Below are 15,585 nucleotides of genomic sequence, written 5' to 3'. Positions count from 1 at the left end.
GGGGGGGCAGACCCCGCACCTCGACCGTCCTCAGAGCAGCCCGCCCCAGCGTCCCTGCGTCGTCATTATCTTGCTTGGTGACAGGAGGGAAAAGGAGCCAGCTGGTTATGAGGACAATGCATTTTATTTTTATGGCTTCACTCTGTCTTGGAGTTTAAATGACTCGTCTGATCACCAAATAGAAATATGCAGATAACTAAGGGGGAAAAAACGTGAATCACCTACACAAATACACAAGACTATAAAGTATCTCCCTGGAACTGCTCATTTCAGAAAATCATAAGAAATAACATTAATGCAACCGAGTGAAAAAAAAACTTCCTGCAACTTTCCTGTCCGGTCCCAGTAGAGCCCGTGGTAGATGTGGGTGAGGCCGGCCTGAGGCCCTTACTGTGGATTATTTTGATTTCCCAACATCCATGCCTCTCTAGACTTCAGTCTAGACCAGGTCCATTTTTCATGCCAGGGATGGGCTTGCCCATGGTCATGTGAACCAATTCTGGCCAATAAGCCATGAATTAAATTTGCTAGGAAACTTTTGGGGAAGGTTGTTTGGATTCCCAATAAAGAGATGGATCTGGTGTCCCCTGAGCACCATGGTGTCTGGATGAGACGCCCGGATCACTGCAGCTGTCTTGCGAGCATGAGGAGTCTATTCAAGTCAAAGTAAAGATCTGAGAGTCTGGTTGTCACTGCCATCACGATGACATCATAGTGTCACCTGAAAAGGAGCTTTCTTCATCTCTGCAATTCTCACCTGACGTAATTATAGCCCCACCTATACCCCACCTTCTGACCAAAACTGAGTTAGACTCCGGCTCAGGGACACCCACGGTGCAGGGCGCCTGCTCGCTCTGTCTGGACTGCCCTCCCGCACACATCCGTCAGCTCCCCCTGCAGCGTCTTTAGGGCCCGACTCCAGCCTCAGCATTTCAGGGGCCCCCCTGGCCGCTCTGTCCACCTTGGGCCTCCCCGGGACCTCCCCCTACTCCTCCGGCACACGTGTCATTTGCCAGTGTGTTTACTTATTCCTGGCGTGGCTGCTCTGAGCTGTGCCCAGTCTGTCCCCGACCACTGGGACAGAAGCTCCCCGGATGCCTGGATCCTTGTCCACTTTGTCCCCTGCACGTCCTCAGTCCTGGAACAGTCCACACAACACTGAGGGCACTGGGGGTGATCCTACCCCAGGCCTGGGGCCACAACGGCCCTTCCCGGAGAGCGACGGCCTGGTGTCTGAGGACAGTCTGGCCAGTTCAAGTGAGGGGTGGTCCTCTGAGGGTCTGTGGGGCAGGCGTGCTGCTGGCAGGAAGAGGCACTAACTATGATGCCATGGATGTGGAGGATGCTTCTAGCAACCCTGTCAGGAGTCAGGCACAGAGCGAGTCAGCAAGTCAGAGATGGTGGAGCGTGAAGAACAGAAAAAGCAGGTGATTAAGTACGTCTGTGAGCCGCTGGGATAATCTGAACTTCCCTTCACTTCTGCGGGGTGCGCGCTGCAGGGCGTGCGGCCGCTTGGAGGTGACGACTCTCCTTTTGCTGCAGTGGAAAGCGGTCCGACCATCAAACCTGCTATGGCTGACAGTCAGCACCTAGGATGGCAGATGATGGATGGGTGATGGATGATGGATGGACAAGATGGACGGATTGGTAAGTGAATGGGCGGATGGACGGATGGATGGATGGGTGGATGTATACATGGATGGACGGATGCAAGAAAGGGGGAGTCAAAAATTCAGGTCCCTGCTCACTGGGTTTAATTTAATACTGTTTCTTGAAACACAAAGTTCTAAGAGAAAGTTACTCCCTCTTGTTGGCAAATTTGGGGAAAATGAGAACCTGATGGTCTTTTCCTTGCAGTTATGAAGCCACAGGAAAGTCTGGGCAGAAGGAAACCAGAACAGATGGGAGGGAAGACAGGTTCTTGCTTCTTGTCTGATTCTGATAAGAGCGCGGACAGGCTCCCTAGGGGTAACATGTAACCCGGGTCTGATCATCTCAGAGCCGATCCAAGCAGTTCTGGTTGGGATAGCAGGAGGATTTCTGTCGCCAGCACGGAGAAAGCCTCTCCCGGCGATCCTGGCCCCATTTCTGGAGGTGCGGCCGAGGGGTAGCCGGGCAGCAGCAGGAGCCCCGGCCTGGGGAGCACAGGCCCCGACGGAAATACACAGTAAACGAGCGTAACTTCCAGAGGCAGCAGTACGCTTCCTGAGGAAGGTTTCTTAGGTCACAGTCCCCTGCACGCACGTGCACAGGGACCAGAACACCGCGTCACACCAACACCGTAAAGAGACGCATGTTCTGCTCAATCCGTGCAGGACACGCTCCTGTGGCCGTGTGGGCCGAGCTGCACTCGCCGGCCTGCAGACCCGGGCTGGGGCCGGCTCCGGGCGGGCACAGAAGGCGTGTGGCCACCACGACCGGCTGGAATCCCACTGTGTCCTTCCGACTCCCAAAGCAAGAGTCCCTGCTTGTCCCCGACGGGGCCCAGGTGTGGGTGGGGTGCGCGGTGACTGTCTGTCCGCCACGGGGCCACGCCTGGGCGGGTCCCTCCCCTGAACGTCTCTCGGCCACACTGGAGAGGTCGGGGGAAACAACTTAGAGGTGTCAGAATGCTCAAGGCGAGGTGCTCGACAGGAACCCAGTGGCTAAACTGGAAACTTCCGAAATCCGTGTGCATTCGTAAGTGATCTCCACGTAAATCTCTGAGAACTCAGCCTCAGTCCACAGAACAAGGAGCCGCAGACACACCCTCGCTTGTGTTCACCCGAATTCGTGAGCCGCTCCCGTGCTTCCGCTGCCACGGAGACCGCCTGGCTGGGACTCACACAAACCGGGAGCGAGTGACTGTCCCTGCGTCCAGGCCCGTGGGCAGCACCCCGTCTATTTTATGCTAAAGAAAGCCATTTGGGGTGATCTGTTCCCTCAGCCTGTAAACCGCCGGCTCCCTGGGCCACAGGCAGAGCGGGGGACGCTGGCGTGGACAGGGGCACGTTCTGCCCCACCGCCGGGTGCCGTGGCCTCTCCAGCTGCACTGGAGCTCCCGGGGGCCACAGGAGAGAGAGTGTGCGCCAAGTGCCGGTGGCCAGAGCCGTTCGTGTCCGCGGGCAGCCCCACAGGACTCTCCCGGCAGCGAAGTGAGGTCCGGGGCCCGGGTGTCCGTGACGGTGGCACCCATGGCAGGGCCCACCTTCCCTGGCCTCCTGCCCGCCCCTCCCCCAGCTCACGGGTGCAGCTTTACCTGGTGGACGTGCCGGGGATGGGGCGTCCCGTGTCCACCAGGACGCACCAGCAGTAGCCGGTGGACGGGTGGCACTGGACCGGCTTGTAGAGCCCGCCGTGGGCGCACTCGGGGATCACCACGTTCTCGTTCTTGGGCTGCCTGGCCTCTTCCAGGGCCGACTGCTGCTCCTGGTCACAGGAGGACACTGGGGAGGAAGGACAGAGGCGTGAGTGTGGTGCAGGAAGCAGAGGAGGAAGGGGCAGAGGCTGGCCGGTCAGAGAGGCGGCGGGATCTGCAGGGAGTGGCGGAGGTGGGCGGGGGACATGGCAGCCAGATGGCCCTGCGGCCGCCGGCTAAAGGTGGGCGGTTCTGGGTGCACGGAAATCAGCAGCATCGGCCTGGAGGTGCGTACCCAGCTTTCAGCCCGTGGTGTAAAAACTGAGGCCATTTATAAGTATTTTCAAACTTTTTTTTTTTTTTGCAAATCAGTGCTGGATCTCTATTTTCTACTCCTTTCAATTTTGTCACCAACTTTGATTTAAGATGACGCTGACACCAAGGGAGTGAAAGCATACACGCCCAGCTCACTTCCCGGCACACGGGGAGCCCAGCGCCACACGGCTGACACAGTCCCAATGCGGGCCCACGGCGCAGGACGGCGCGGCGGGCCGGGGAAATGCTGGCTGCTCACGCTGAGAGGCGCCATCTAAGAGCATCACCACGCATGTAACAGGCGCTGCTGTTCAGATTTCCAAGTGCTAGAAGTGTCCTGATTCATTTCATGGATTTCCTCACTCAGCCACTTGGCAGGTGAAAAGCAGAGGCATCGACAAGTCACCGGGAGAAGGCCATGCAGCTAGGAAGGGACTGACCCCGGGCTCAGATCCAGACCCGTCAAACCCAGAAGCACAAGGCAGATGCAACTCTCACGCCATCTGTGTAAGGCTGATTTCCACACGCCCTCTGGGGCACCTGGCTGGCTCAGGAGTTACAGTGCTTGACTCCGGATTTCGGCTCAGGTCATGATCTCACAGTTCATGAAACACAAAAATAACTCACGGCCACTGCACTTCTGATAAAACCACCATCCAGTTCTTTTAAAATTTGAATCTGTTCCCGGTAAGTTCTGGCCTTTCCCGGGCACTCCAGGCTTCGCTCTGGAAAGATGCAGATTCACGAATAAAACCCACCCGTGCCCACACCACCATAACGGGGCTCTCACTCCAACCACAACATGGACACTGGCAAGCAGAGGGCAGCGGTTGGCATCCGTGGCCGTGCTGCCCAGGGGGTCCCCTCAGGGGAAGCCTCAAAGCAGTTGGCCCATGACTACAAGGACCCGCGTCCTTGGGAGAGAGCTGACTTCCAGCGCGGCCCTGAGGACAGCGGCTCACTGCGAAGTCCCCGGTTCCTCAGAAATTCCATTCATGAACAGAATTCACGGTGTGATTTCTGGGCACAAAATGCTTCTCATGCTCCACCCAAGGACATTCTGTATCTATAGAAATGATTCTGGGAAATTCTTGAAATGCTCCTTCTGAGTATTTTATTTCATACTTGAAGGTTCATCATAAGCAAAATAAGATTAAGTCAACAATCTCTTAAAATTCGCCAAGAATGTGGTAAAATAGAGAAGATATGAGAGCTGAGTGAGAAGAAATGTCGTGTTTGTTGCACAAACGTCCTGGTTGGTTAGAAACGTTAACTGAAGCAATTTTGTTTGGTAAATCTGGCTCCGTGTGGGGAATTCAAACTTACTGGACAAATGCAGCTATGTGTTCTGGTGGGAAGGGCCAAAATGAAGGAAGATCTTTAGACACACCAATGACGACCCTTGGGGACAGAGGCTAAACAGAAACTCGACTTCTGCTCTGGAAAGTGGCCCTCCCTCCCCCAGGCAGCGCCAGCCCCAGGGGACCTGACCGCAGCTCACGCTGGGGCCACAGGGAGATGACTCAGACACCGCTTCGTCATGAAGGACACGGAGCAAGTGTCAGTGGAGATAAACGCTGAACAGAGCAACGTAAGTCTACTTCACCACAAATCCAGGACCTCTCAGACACTGAGACACGGAAGCAGGGCTTCGAAAGGGACCCATAGACCTAGGTTTCAAGGAAGGCCCAGAAGCACGTTGAGGGAGGCCCCCAAAGCATCAGAAAAGGACACAGGGAGGGGTTCCTGGGTGCCACAATGGGTTAAGCACCCAGCTTCAGCTCAACTTTGGTTCAGGCCATGATCTCACGGTTCATGAGTTCGAGCCCTGGGTCGGGCTCAGCGCCGACAGCTGCTTCACGGCAGCCACGCTGGTACCACGAGCCACGTAACCCCAGCACAACCATGGTGACTGCACTGCTGCTCTTCCAGAGCCCATTCCATCCACGCTCCCGCCATCCACGCAGGTGCACCTGTGCCCCGACTCCACAAGCCGGCCCACGTGTGTGGCTCAGACACGTGGCCTCCTGGGCCGCACACCCGGTGCCGAGCAGATCTATCAGAAGTAATTAGCCCTTTGGGGCCGTCTGCCTCATTATTTCTTCATGAAAATCTTAATGTAGAAACATGAGTACAATTCCAATCCGTTTCTACAAATTTTCATTTCTACAATCATATAACCACTCTGTATTTTTAGAAAACTACCTCTGTAAATTAGGTTGGATTAAAAAAATTAGTTAATTTTTAAAATTATTTTATCTCCCAAACTAGCAACAGATTTTCACGACTTCTAATGTGTCTGACAATCGGACAACCAGAGGGAAGTCAGGTTATAAGAAACGGCTGCAGGACAATTTTGAACTTAAAGAAAAAAAAAACCTTAACTGATGATCTCACCAAGTGCGCCCCACTTGATTTTAGTATGGTGATGCCCCAAATACACCTAGAGAAATCACTTCCATTCTAGAAAACAGACAAGCGACTGTGGGTTTGGCCACAGTTCACGGGTACGTTGCTGCATCAGTAAGCTTTTCCAGCTAGCTCACCTTCCAAGCATCTTGCATTAATATTTCGGGTTCCACTGTTCACCTTTCTACAGGCACAGAGTCCTGGGAAGCTTTCTAAAACACTAACGTGTCCGAAACTGGTGCCCGTTTCGTGTCCCCACCACGGACGCAGAATTGTGACACCAGCGGGGACCAGGGGCTCTCGTCTCCTCTCGATTTCGAGTTTCCTGTGTCCCACCCATCGCTGTGGGCGCACCTTGCATGGACGCCACTCCTGCTCCCAGATTCTCCACAACAGGGTTTTGGTCGTTGGTGTCGTGGGGGCAGTGATGCCCCGCTGGCGGGGGCTGGGTGGTTGGCACTGATGTTCTGTGGCCCTTTTTCCGCATGATAATCTGGTCTGAGAACATTCCGTTCTCCCAGACGCACCTCATAGTGAAGACTCACATGAGTTTGCGACTCAACACCAGCCAACGCCCTGCGAGATCTTAGAGACGGTTTGCAGGCATCGAAAGTGCGGCCATGCATCACCCTAATCGTGACTGCTCATCGCACTTACATTAATTCGTACCCGATTTATACTGACAGGTCCTATTTTCTATTTACTCTCTTACTTATTTCTATAAATGAAGAGACAAGAAAATTTAATTTTCAAAGTCAGCATTATGATTTAACTCTCTGGTAATCGTTCCAAAAACATGGCAGCCTGCCTGATGTGAAGTGCAGATGATTAAACAAGATATGAAGAAACACAGAGTCGAGACTGTTTAGTCTGACCTGGCCCGCGGCTTTCGGCAAGTCATGTAAATGATGGAATCATTTGCCAAATAGTATCAGACAAGTCAAACTGCCGCATAAGGTAGTCAGAAGAGCGAATGGAATAACATGCGATGGATTTAGAAAGGAGGACAAGGTGTCTTTCAAAATCAAAGGGACCACTTAAAATACTAGAAATAATACTATCGCCTTTAGATATTTTAAAAACATGATACCCTACATGCAAATGTTTTTAGTTACAGTAAAACTATCCATTTTTGTGCAAAGAAAATTTAGATGTTCATTTTTATTAAGGTGAACGACTTCATTTACTAAATGGCAAAACTCCCAGAAAACTAGTATTAGAAGAAAACCTTCTCTATCTGCTAAAAAGCAGATACGTATTTTTAATTTCTTTAAGTTTATTTATTTATTTTGAGAGACAGAGAGAGTACGCAGGGGAGGGGCAGAGAGAGGGGGAGTGAGAGAATCCCAAGCAGGCTCCCGCTGTCAGTGCAGAGCGCGATGCGGGGCTTGAATTCATGAACCGGGGGCTCATGACCTGAGAGGAAACCAAGACTTGGACGCTTAACCAACTGGGCCCCCCAGGCGTCCCTACAGAGCATATATTTTTTAAATGCACAGCTAACGTCAGATTTAAGGATAAAAGAATTAATGCATTCACTCTAAGACTGGAAAAGGTGTCACCACTTCTGTCATTGTGCTGGGTATCCTAGGCCATGTATTAGAGGTAAGAAATGGAAACATAATGATTGGAAAGAAAAATGTAGAACTTTCTTTAATCACATATGATAGAATTATGCGTATAAAAAGAATCCAAAACATCTACAAAGACAAAACTGCTAGAATTAATAAGTGAAGATAGCAAATTCTCAAGATATGATGTCAACATACAAAAATACCTGTCTATGTAGTAGCGAGGAATGACTAGAAGATACCCTTTTTAAATGGCATTTCCAATAACATCAAAAACATGAACCATATTTATGAAAAGATGTGCAAGACACTGAAAAGGCATTGCTGAGGAAAACGAGAGGAAACCAACACACGTGGAGAGAGATGTCCCATGTTCATGGACCAGAAAACGCAGTGACGTTACAGTGTTCATTCTTCCCAAACTGCTCTGCGGTTTCAACACAATTTCTATAAAAATCCTAGGATGCTGTTTTGTGGAAACTGGCATTTTCATTTCATTCAAAATGTATTTGGAAAATCAAAAGATCTGAAATATCCAAAGCACTCTTTCAAAAGAACAAAGTTGGAGGACTAATATTGCCATGTTTGAAAAGTTGTTATAAAGCTGCCTCTCCATGCAGTATGCGACTGGAGTAAGGGCAGCTAAATAGATAATGGGAAAAAATAGAGACTTCATAAATAGACCCCAGAATACATGTTCAATTGATACTTAACAAGGTACCAAAGCAACTCAAAGAGGGAAAGTCTTTTCAACAAATGACTCTATAACAACAGGCTATCGACACTCTGAAAAAGAAAAAAGAAAGTCTAAAGCATACCACACACAACAATTTATTTGAGATGATTCAGAAACCTAAACATAAAAGGTAAAAAATATAAAGTGTCTAAAGATACACGTGAACCTGTGTTTGTGACACTGGGTTGGAAAAAGCTTCTTAGGTCAGATATAGAAATCCCTAAGTGAAGAAGACACATGTAGTAAACTAGACTCTATTCAAACTGAAAACATACACTCACCAAAACACACCCATAAAAAAGTCAAAGGGCGAGCCACAGATTGTGAGAAAATGTCCCTAAGGCTGATGTCTGACAAAGATTCAGGCTGTAGAAATGACTCACTCCTACAACTCAATAAAGAAGACAAATAATTAAATTGGGCAAATATGTGAATACAGATGTGAACCATAAACACTAGAAAACACCGCTTAGCATCACTGGTCATCAGGAAAACGCAGGTTAAGACCACAGAGGCACAGCACTGTATGACACCAGTGTGACTAAAAGTAAAAACACCACGCCAACTTCTGGGACTCTCACTCAAGTATAAATGACACGAGCACTTTGGAAATCTACTCTTGGGTAAGACATCCATAAAATAATGTATAAGACCATATATGGCAACTTTATTTATAACAGCCCCAACCCAGAAACAATGAAAATATCCATTAAGTGGAAAATGCACAAATTGTGGCATATGCATGCAATTATGCATATAAATTACAGAAAATAAATGGGCAATATATGTAACCAATGAGGATGAATCTCGGAACTAATATAATGAGCAAAAAAGCAACAGGGGGGTATACTGTGCATTACTCCATTTTTCTGAAACTCTAGCCCAGGTCAGAGTAACACGGAGCAATGGAATCCCGGACATCAGGACGGTCGTTGCCTGGGGAGGGCGCTGGCCAGAAGGGCCTGAGCGGGCTTGCCCGGCGACGGAGACCCTGTCCGTCCTGATGGAGTGTGACTCCCACGGGCACTCCCACCTGGCAGAGCTTCACTCGTCTCACTGCACAGAAATTCCTCAATAAACAAATTCATACCTAAATGAGTCTTTAGAGGTTTTTAAAATAAAGTAGGAATTCTAAGAGACGAGAAAATATTGGTCACAATTTAATTGGCAACACGTTTTCTTTTGTTGGTGTGTCTCGTGATGGGCGGCACCTCAGTTCAGTGATGTGCACAATACGTGTGCAAGGGGCGCCTTGGGGGCTCGCTTGGTCGAGCACTGGACTTTGGGCTCAGGTCACGATCTCGTGGTTCCTGAGTTCAAGTCCTGCGTCGGGCTCTGCGCTGCCAGCTCAGAGCCTGGAGCCTGCTTTGGATTCTCTGTCTCCCTCTCCTTCTGTCTCTCCTCTGCTCCTGTTCTCTCTCTCTCTCAAAATAAATATTTTTAAAAAATTAAAAACACATGTGAGAGCCCACAGTCAGCCCCCAGCCAGAGGCATTTTATGAGAGCTTCGTCTTCTCTGTCTGCATCCCGGGAGGACTGGATGGGCGCACAGTCCACGACACAAAGACCTCTGACCGTGAGAAGTGGCAGAAGAACAGGACGGGAGCACCCACAAGCCGAGGGTGACTCTGCACCTGCGGTGGAGGCTGGGCCATAATAGCTCTTGGGCCTCCAAGGACTGACTTAACGGCCCAAAGAGAGTTTCCTTGAAAACCGTGAGACCAGCAGAGAGTCTGTTTGGCCCCGATTAACATCGGTGTGAATCTGTCTGTTAGCAGCAGCTGTCCTGCGTGGCCGGACGCGTCCCATGAGCAGCCCCTGTGCCCGCCCCTCCTCTGCGCTTCCTTGGCACCGTCCTCAGTGCCCTCTGCTGGCCTGGAATCTCACCACCGTGGCCCGCCTCCCAGGATCTCGTGGGCCGGCAGCACGGCTCTGACGTGCGTGGACTGGAGTTTGTTTCCAGCTGACGGCCCCTGCCAAGTCCGGATCATCACTGCAACCACAGCCCAGAAGGCTAGACGTGCCTCGTTCGCCCAGCGCCGCCCACCCTCACCCCTGACCGCGTCTCACCCGCTCCGGGGCCTCCCGCCATCCTCGCTCCCTCCGTCGCCGGTCTCTGCAGCTTTTCCACACGGGCAGGGCCACGCGTGCGAGCTCCCTGGCTGGTGGGCGTCTGCAGGCACCAGACTCACTGGGGCTCGTGTCCCTGGCCCCTGCTCGTGCTCCGAGAACGTTCTCATTTCTCACTCACACAAGAAGATGAGACACGGGGAGCAGAGCCCAGCCGAGACCAGCAGGTGCATGAGAAGCAAACACGGATCGCAGATTCCCACGAACGTTCGGGGGTGTTTGTTACAAAGCAGTCGCTCTCTGACACAGTTGTTCCAGTGTGAGCTTCCAAACCAGTGTCTTCTATATTTTTTTTCCTCTCCTTATTGTATTTTCAAAATTCCCTCAAAAAACACTCCTAATTAAGAAACCAAATATCCTACTTCGCCAAGCATTTTGTCACATTGCCTGATTAGTTTGTGACCCTTGCTTTTAACCTGCATACAATGAATTACACGCTCACGGAACAGACGTGTGTTCAGCAAACACGGTGTGTGGGGCGCTGGGCTTCACACGAGGATGCGTGGCTGCAGAGGGAGGGTCCCCAGCAAGCGGTGGACGTGGAGGGCAGCAGGGGCCAGCCTGGGGGGCGCCCGCGCTGGGTTCAGGGGTTGCCACAGCGGCAAGCCTCCTGAGACTCTCAGGGCCGATCATATCTGTCCTCAGGGAGCCCTGGCAGTAAGCTTCTAGAGGCCCAGTGAGGGGCTGCTCTCTCACGCTCCCTTACCCACGGGGACACCAGGCCATAACACGTGAGGCGAGTGAGTGACAAACGCTGCAGGCATTAGTGAGCCCAGACGAAAGCAAATACATAATTTAGCACAAAAGCAATCAACGGCCAAGTGCCCAGGTGGGGTGGTCGAGCGTGGCTCTTGGGGAGGCTGGCGCTCCCCCACTCGACCTCCGAAGCCCTCGGGGACACACAGGCCGGCCCGGTCCACACGCTGAGGCAACCGCGGGCCCCCCACCTTCGCTCTGCTGCTTCAAAGGGCACGGGGCCCCGGGGGCCACAGAATGCGTGCCGCCTCCCGTAACCCTGGACACACACGGAACCTGTGTGATCCAGAGTCTCACGGCTACTCCCAGGGGTTCTGTGAAGTACCTCAAGGCTGAAACCGACGCCTCCCAGCGCAAGCAGTTCAGAAATAAAGTAACAAGCACTTTGTTCACTAGAACCGCACTCACACAGCCGCATGCGTTTTGCAGATGGGCAGAGGCCGAGGCTGACCACAGAGCTTTCCCGGTTCAACTTACTCAGCTGCATGTCAATTCTGTGAAGCGGGATCATCGTCGCCATTTTCAGTGACGGAATCGGAGACGGTAAATCATTTTCCGAGTCTGGGTAACGAGGGGCAGAAACAGTCTGGCCCCAGAGTGCTGGGCGGGGGCGAGCGTCTCTGACAAGTGACCAGATTTTTATGCGTCACACGTGTCAACAGAGAGACGTCCATGTTTTCTGAGCGCCAGTTCCCTGACTTGTACCCAGATTGTCTTCATCAGTCATGGAATTCTTGTGGTTTTCTTTTTAATTACACGACAGAGATGATCAAAGAAGGGAAAAAATTAAAAAAAGAAAAAGAAATGCACTCTTAAGGTTTGATTTTCTAGAAATGGTGGATTGGGTAGCAGGCGACCTTGAAACTCACAATACGAATGGAGTATAATTACCCACACGTCCACGTTCAGGAAAGCAGTAAACCGGGGTCTCGATGCCAAGGTTCTGGCCACGAGCAGCGTGTGTGTGACCGGCCGCCCAGCTAATTCCGAAGGAAGACTTCTAAGGTTAACTTTTAAATCCAGGGTCGTTGCCTGGATATTTACAGACATCACAGGCACTGGGCTCGACCTCCACATATTGTCCTGTGATCCCGGTAAGAACAGAATGAGGGACGGGGCGCCTGGGGGCTCGATCAGTTGAGCCTCCGACTTCGGCTCAGGTCATGATCTCACAGTCCGTGGGTTCAAGCCCCGCATCGGGCTCTGTGCTGACAGCTCAGAGCCTGGAGCCTGCTTCAGACTCTGTGTCTCCCTCTCTCTGACCCTCCCCTGCTCACGCTCTGTCTCTCTCTCTCTCTCTGTCTCTCTCTCAAAATAAAGACATCAAAAATTAAAAAAAAAAGAACAGAACGAGCGGTGTGTATTCCCACCTGCATCTTTGCGGTGAAGACACAGGCTCGGGGACGGCTTACAGCTCAGTCTGCAGGGCTAAGCCTCAGGAAGCTGGTGGGGACCCCTGCCCACGTGGGGGCACAGACCCGCCGCAGCCACGGCGCCCCTGCCCCGGGCCAGCCTCTCGAGAGCCGCACGGCATGGGAGGCCCACAGCAAAGCTCCTGTTTCAAAACAGTCGATTTGGGTGCAGTTCACGGATCCAGTCTCTCCGGACAGAAATCAGTGACCAGGGGCGTCCATCCTGATGATTCTCCCCATATTTCTCCCCCACAGCAGCAGACCGGACTTGAGTGCCTGGGCCTAGAAGTCGTTCCCCATCTGAAACGTGAGGCGAAGCCCCTGGGGCCCCGTCACCCATGACAAGGAAAAGTCAGCTCGGTGGGATCTCAGGGCCCCTGATGTGGAATGACCCCGTCACAGCCCTTCCCATCCGTGTGCCCGGTGCCTCCGCCGGAGCGTCCCCAGGGCAGGTCCACTCCGTCTGTGACAATCACACCAATGTCACTCTGCAGCGATCGTGCACCCGCTTCTCCGCGTTTCCTCCGCCTGACTCTGAGGGGCTCCCAGGTCCCGTCCCCGTTCTCCGGACCCCGGGCTTTCTGCACCGCGAGCCCTCGGGGCCACCCCGGCCTCCCACGGCCATGGGACGGGCCCCGGCAGCCGGCACCGAGCAGCCCGCCCAGCACCCACCCCCCGGCCACTGCTAACGAGGCCCGAAGCCTTGGTCAGCGGGGCGCACGGCCCGGACAAGTCCGCCGCCCCCGTTTTCTCTGCTCACCGAACCTTCAGAGGCCGGGGAGGGGCGAGGGCTCCAGTGTGGCATAGAAATGTTACTCTTTTTCTTCTGTTAAACCATGTAGAGAGGAGACTGATTCTCTTAAAGGGGATGTAAGAAAAGTAGTCAGGTTTTATATTTGGATTCCTGATACTTGGAATTAGAATGTTTTCCATTTTCCAGAAAAGTCCCCCATTAAGACCAGCGGTTTTATCTAACACAGCCGATGACGGATAAAACTGATCTCACCTCTTCTTGAAACTGCACAGTGTCCACTCAGGCCGACATCCAGAGTTGGCCAAATTTCTTCAAACTAGTTTTCTATGCATTTTGATGAGGGAAGGAACAGATGAGAAACGGAAAACCCAGAGGCAGCATTTTGACACAAATGGCAGACATTTGAGAGCCACATCCGTGTGCCACGGGGCACAGCCTGGCACCCCGGACGTGTCCCGCGTGGGCACGGGCACCCTCTCCCTGTGCACGGTCGGGCTGTCCCCAGTGACAGAAGGAGGACAGCAGCCCGGGCCTCGTCTTCATGAGACAGAGCAGACCAGACGGGCGCCAGCCCTGCCAACCCCGCAAGCCCGGCCGCACAGAGCGCCCGTGCTCGCCCGCGCCTCTCTGCAGGGTGAGGCGCGCCGGGCCGCAGAACCGGTCGGCGGAACTGCGGCGTGCCGACGGTCGACAAGACCGCTCCCCAGTGATTTTTCGCCCTGAGAACCGGGGAGAGAGGATGCGCCCCACCTGGCAATCCTGCCCCAAAACCCCACAGTCTACGTCCAGGTCATCGTAACCGGTGTTTTTGCCGAGACTAACACGCGACACGATGGCAGAGGCAGCTCTCGCAGGAGCAGCGGCAGAAGCAGCTCAATCCTGCTGGAATTCTCCTCCCTTCCTCGAAAACACCCTTTCTGTTCCTGAAGGCAGTGCCCTGGGGGGCTGACCGCGGAGGGGGCGGGCCGTGTCTGTGCGAGCCTTACCCGATTTTAGCAGGAAGGACCCAGAACCGGTTAGGTCTCCTGAGGGCTTCCACAGGATTGAGAGAAAATAAAGTCACCTTTTTACGGCACTTGTCAGCACAGAAGCACCTCCCGCTCACAATCCTATTCACTTCCAGTTGCTGAGGGGCCAACACGTGCTGGGCACTATCCTAACCGCTTCTGGGGGCTCATGGACAGTCGTGGGTACTCCCGGTCACGGGGACTCACAGGGACTCACAGGGACTCACAGGGACTCAGAGATACTCCCGGTCACAGGGACTCACAGGGACTCAGAGATACTCCCGGTCACGGGTACTCACAGGGACTCACAGGGACTCACAGGGACTCACAGATACTCCCGGTCACAGGGACTCACAGGGACTCAGAGATACTCCCGGTCACGGGTACTCACAGGGACTCACAGGGACTCACAGGGACTCACAGATACTCCCGGTCACAGGGACTCACAGGGACTCAGAGATACTCACAGTCACGGGTACTCACAGGGACTCACAGTCACAGGTACTCACAGGTACTCACAGTCACAGGTACTCACAGATACTCCCGGTCACAGGTACTCACAGGTACTCCCGGTCACAGGTACTCACAGGTACTCAATGGATACGCAAAGATACTCAGAGATACTCAGAATAGAAGCCACTCTCATTCCGTTCTACAGGCGAGGGCGTGAGGCACAGCGATTCTGCATCGCACCCGCTCCCTCGGCTCCGCACAGGCACAGCGTCCCCCCAGCGTCCCCCCAGTGTCCCTTCCAGAGCACAGCCACCAGAGGCACCGGTAATTTCTGTCGGCTCAGCGCCTGGCCGGCAAGCTTGGCGGTCACCCGTGGGTCCTCTAGTGACGTGGGCGTGCTTCCGAGACGGCCAGAAGCAGGACGCAAGCCAGATGTTAATGCCGGGTGAAGCGACTTCCACTTGTCAGGAGCCTCAAATGTAGAAACAGACTGACCCAGTGGGGCTGCTGCGCTCTCCCAGACCTGGGCTCAGCTCACAGGACAGCAGTGACACACGGAGCACAGCCTCGTCTGACCCTCTGTCTGTGGCCTCGCTGCAGGAGGTGCCTGACCTGAGGCTAGACCTGAGCTCCCGTCAGGCCGTGACAACGCAGCCAGTGGCTTCCAGGGCCACTGGGGGGTCCTGCCAGGTGTGGGACAGCGAC

The 15,585-nt window shown here is 53.2% G+C and overlaps 1 protein-coding gene across 1 annotated transcript in view; it reads right to left on the bottom strand.

The window, feature by feature from the left end:
* SMOC2 (SPARC related modular calcium binding 2) overlaps window positions 1-15,585 on the bottom strand; it is a 101,999-nt gene that overhangs the window by 28,469 nt on the left and 57,945 nt on the right. The window contains exons 8-10 of the mRNA XM_029943275.1: window positions 3,239-3,425; window positions 2,275-2,572; window positions 20-73 (exon numbers count right to left, since the gene is read on the bottom strand). Of these exons, the coding sequence (XP_029799135.1) occupies window positions 20-73; window positions 2,275-2,572; window positions 3,239-3,425 (539 nt within the window). The remainder of the gene's footprint in view (window positions 1-19; window positions 74-2,274; window positions 2,573-3,238; window positions 3,426-15,585) is intronic.

This window comes from Suricata suricatta, chromosome 7 (assembly GCF_006229205.1).
Source record: "Suricata suricatta isolate VVHF042 chromosome 7, meerkat_22Aug2017_6uvM2_HiC, whole genome shotgun sequence".
NCBI classification, from domain to species: domain Eukaryota; kingdom Metazoa; phylum Chordata; class Mammalia; order Carnivora; family Herpestidae; genus Suricata; species Suricata suricatta.
The sequence above is the reverse complement of the archived record's forward strand: the minus strand, read 5'-3'. Positions and strand labels throughout refer to the sequence as shown.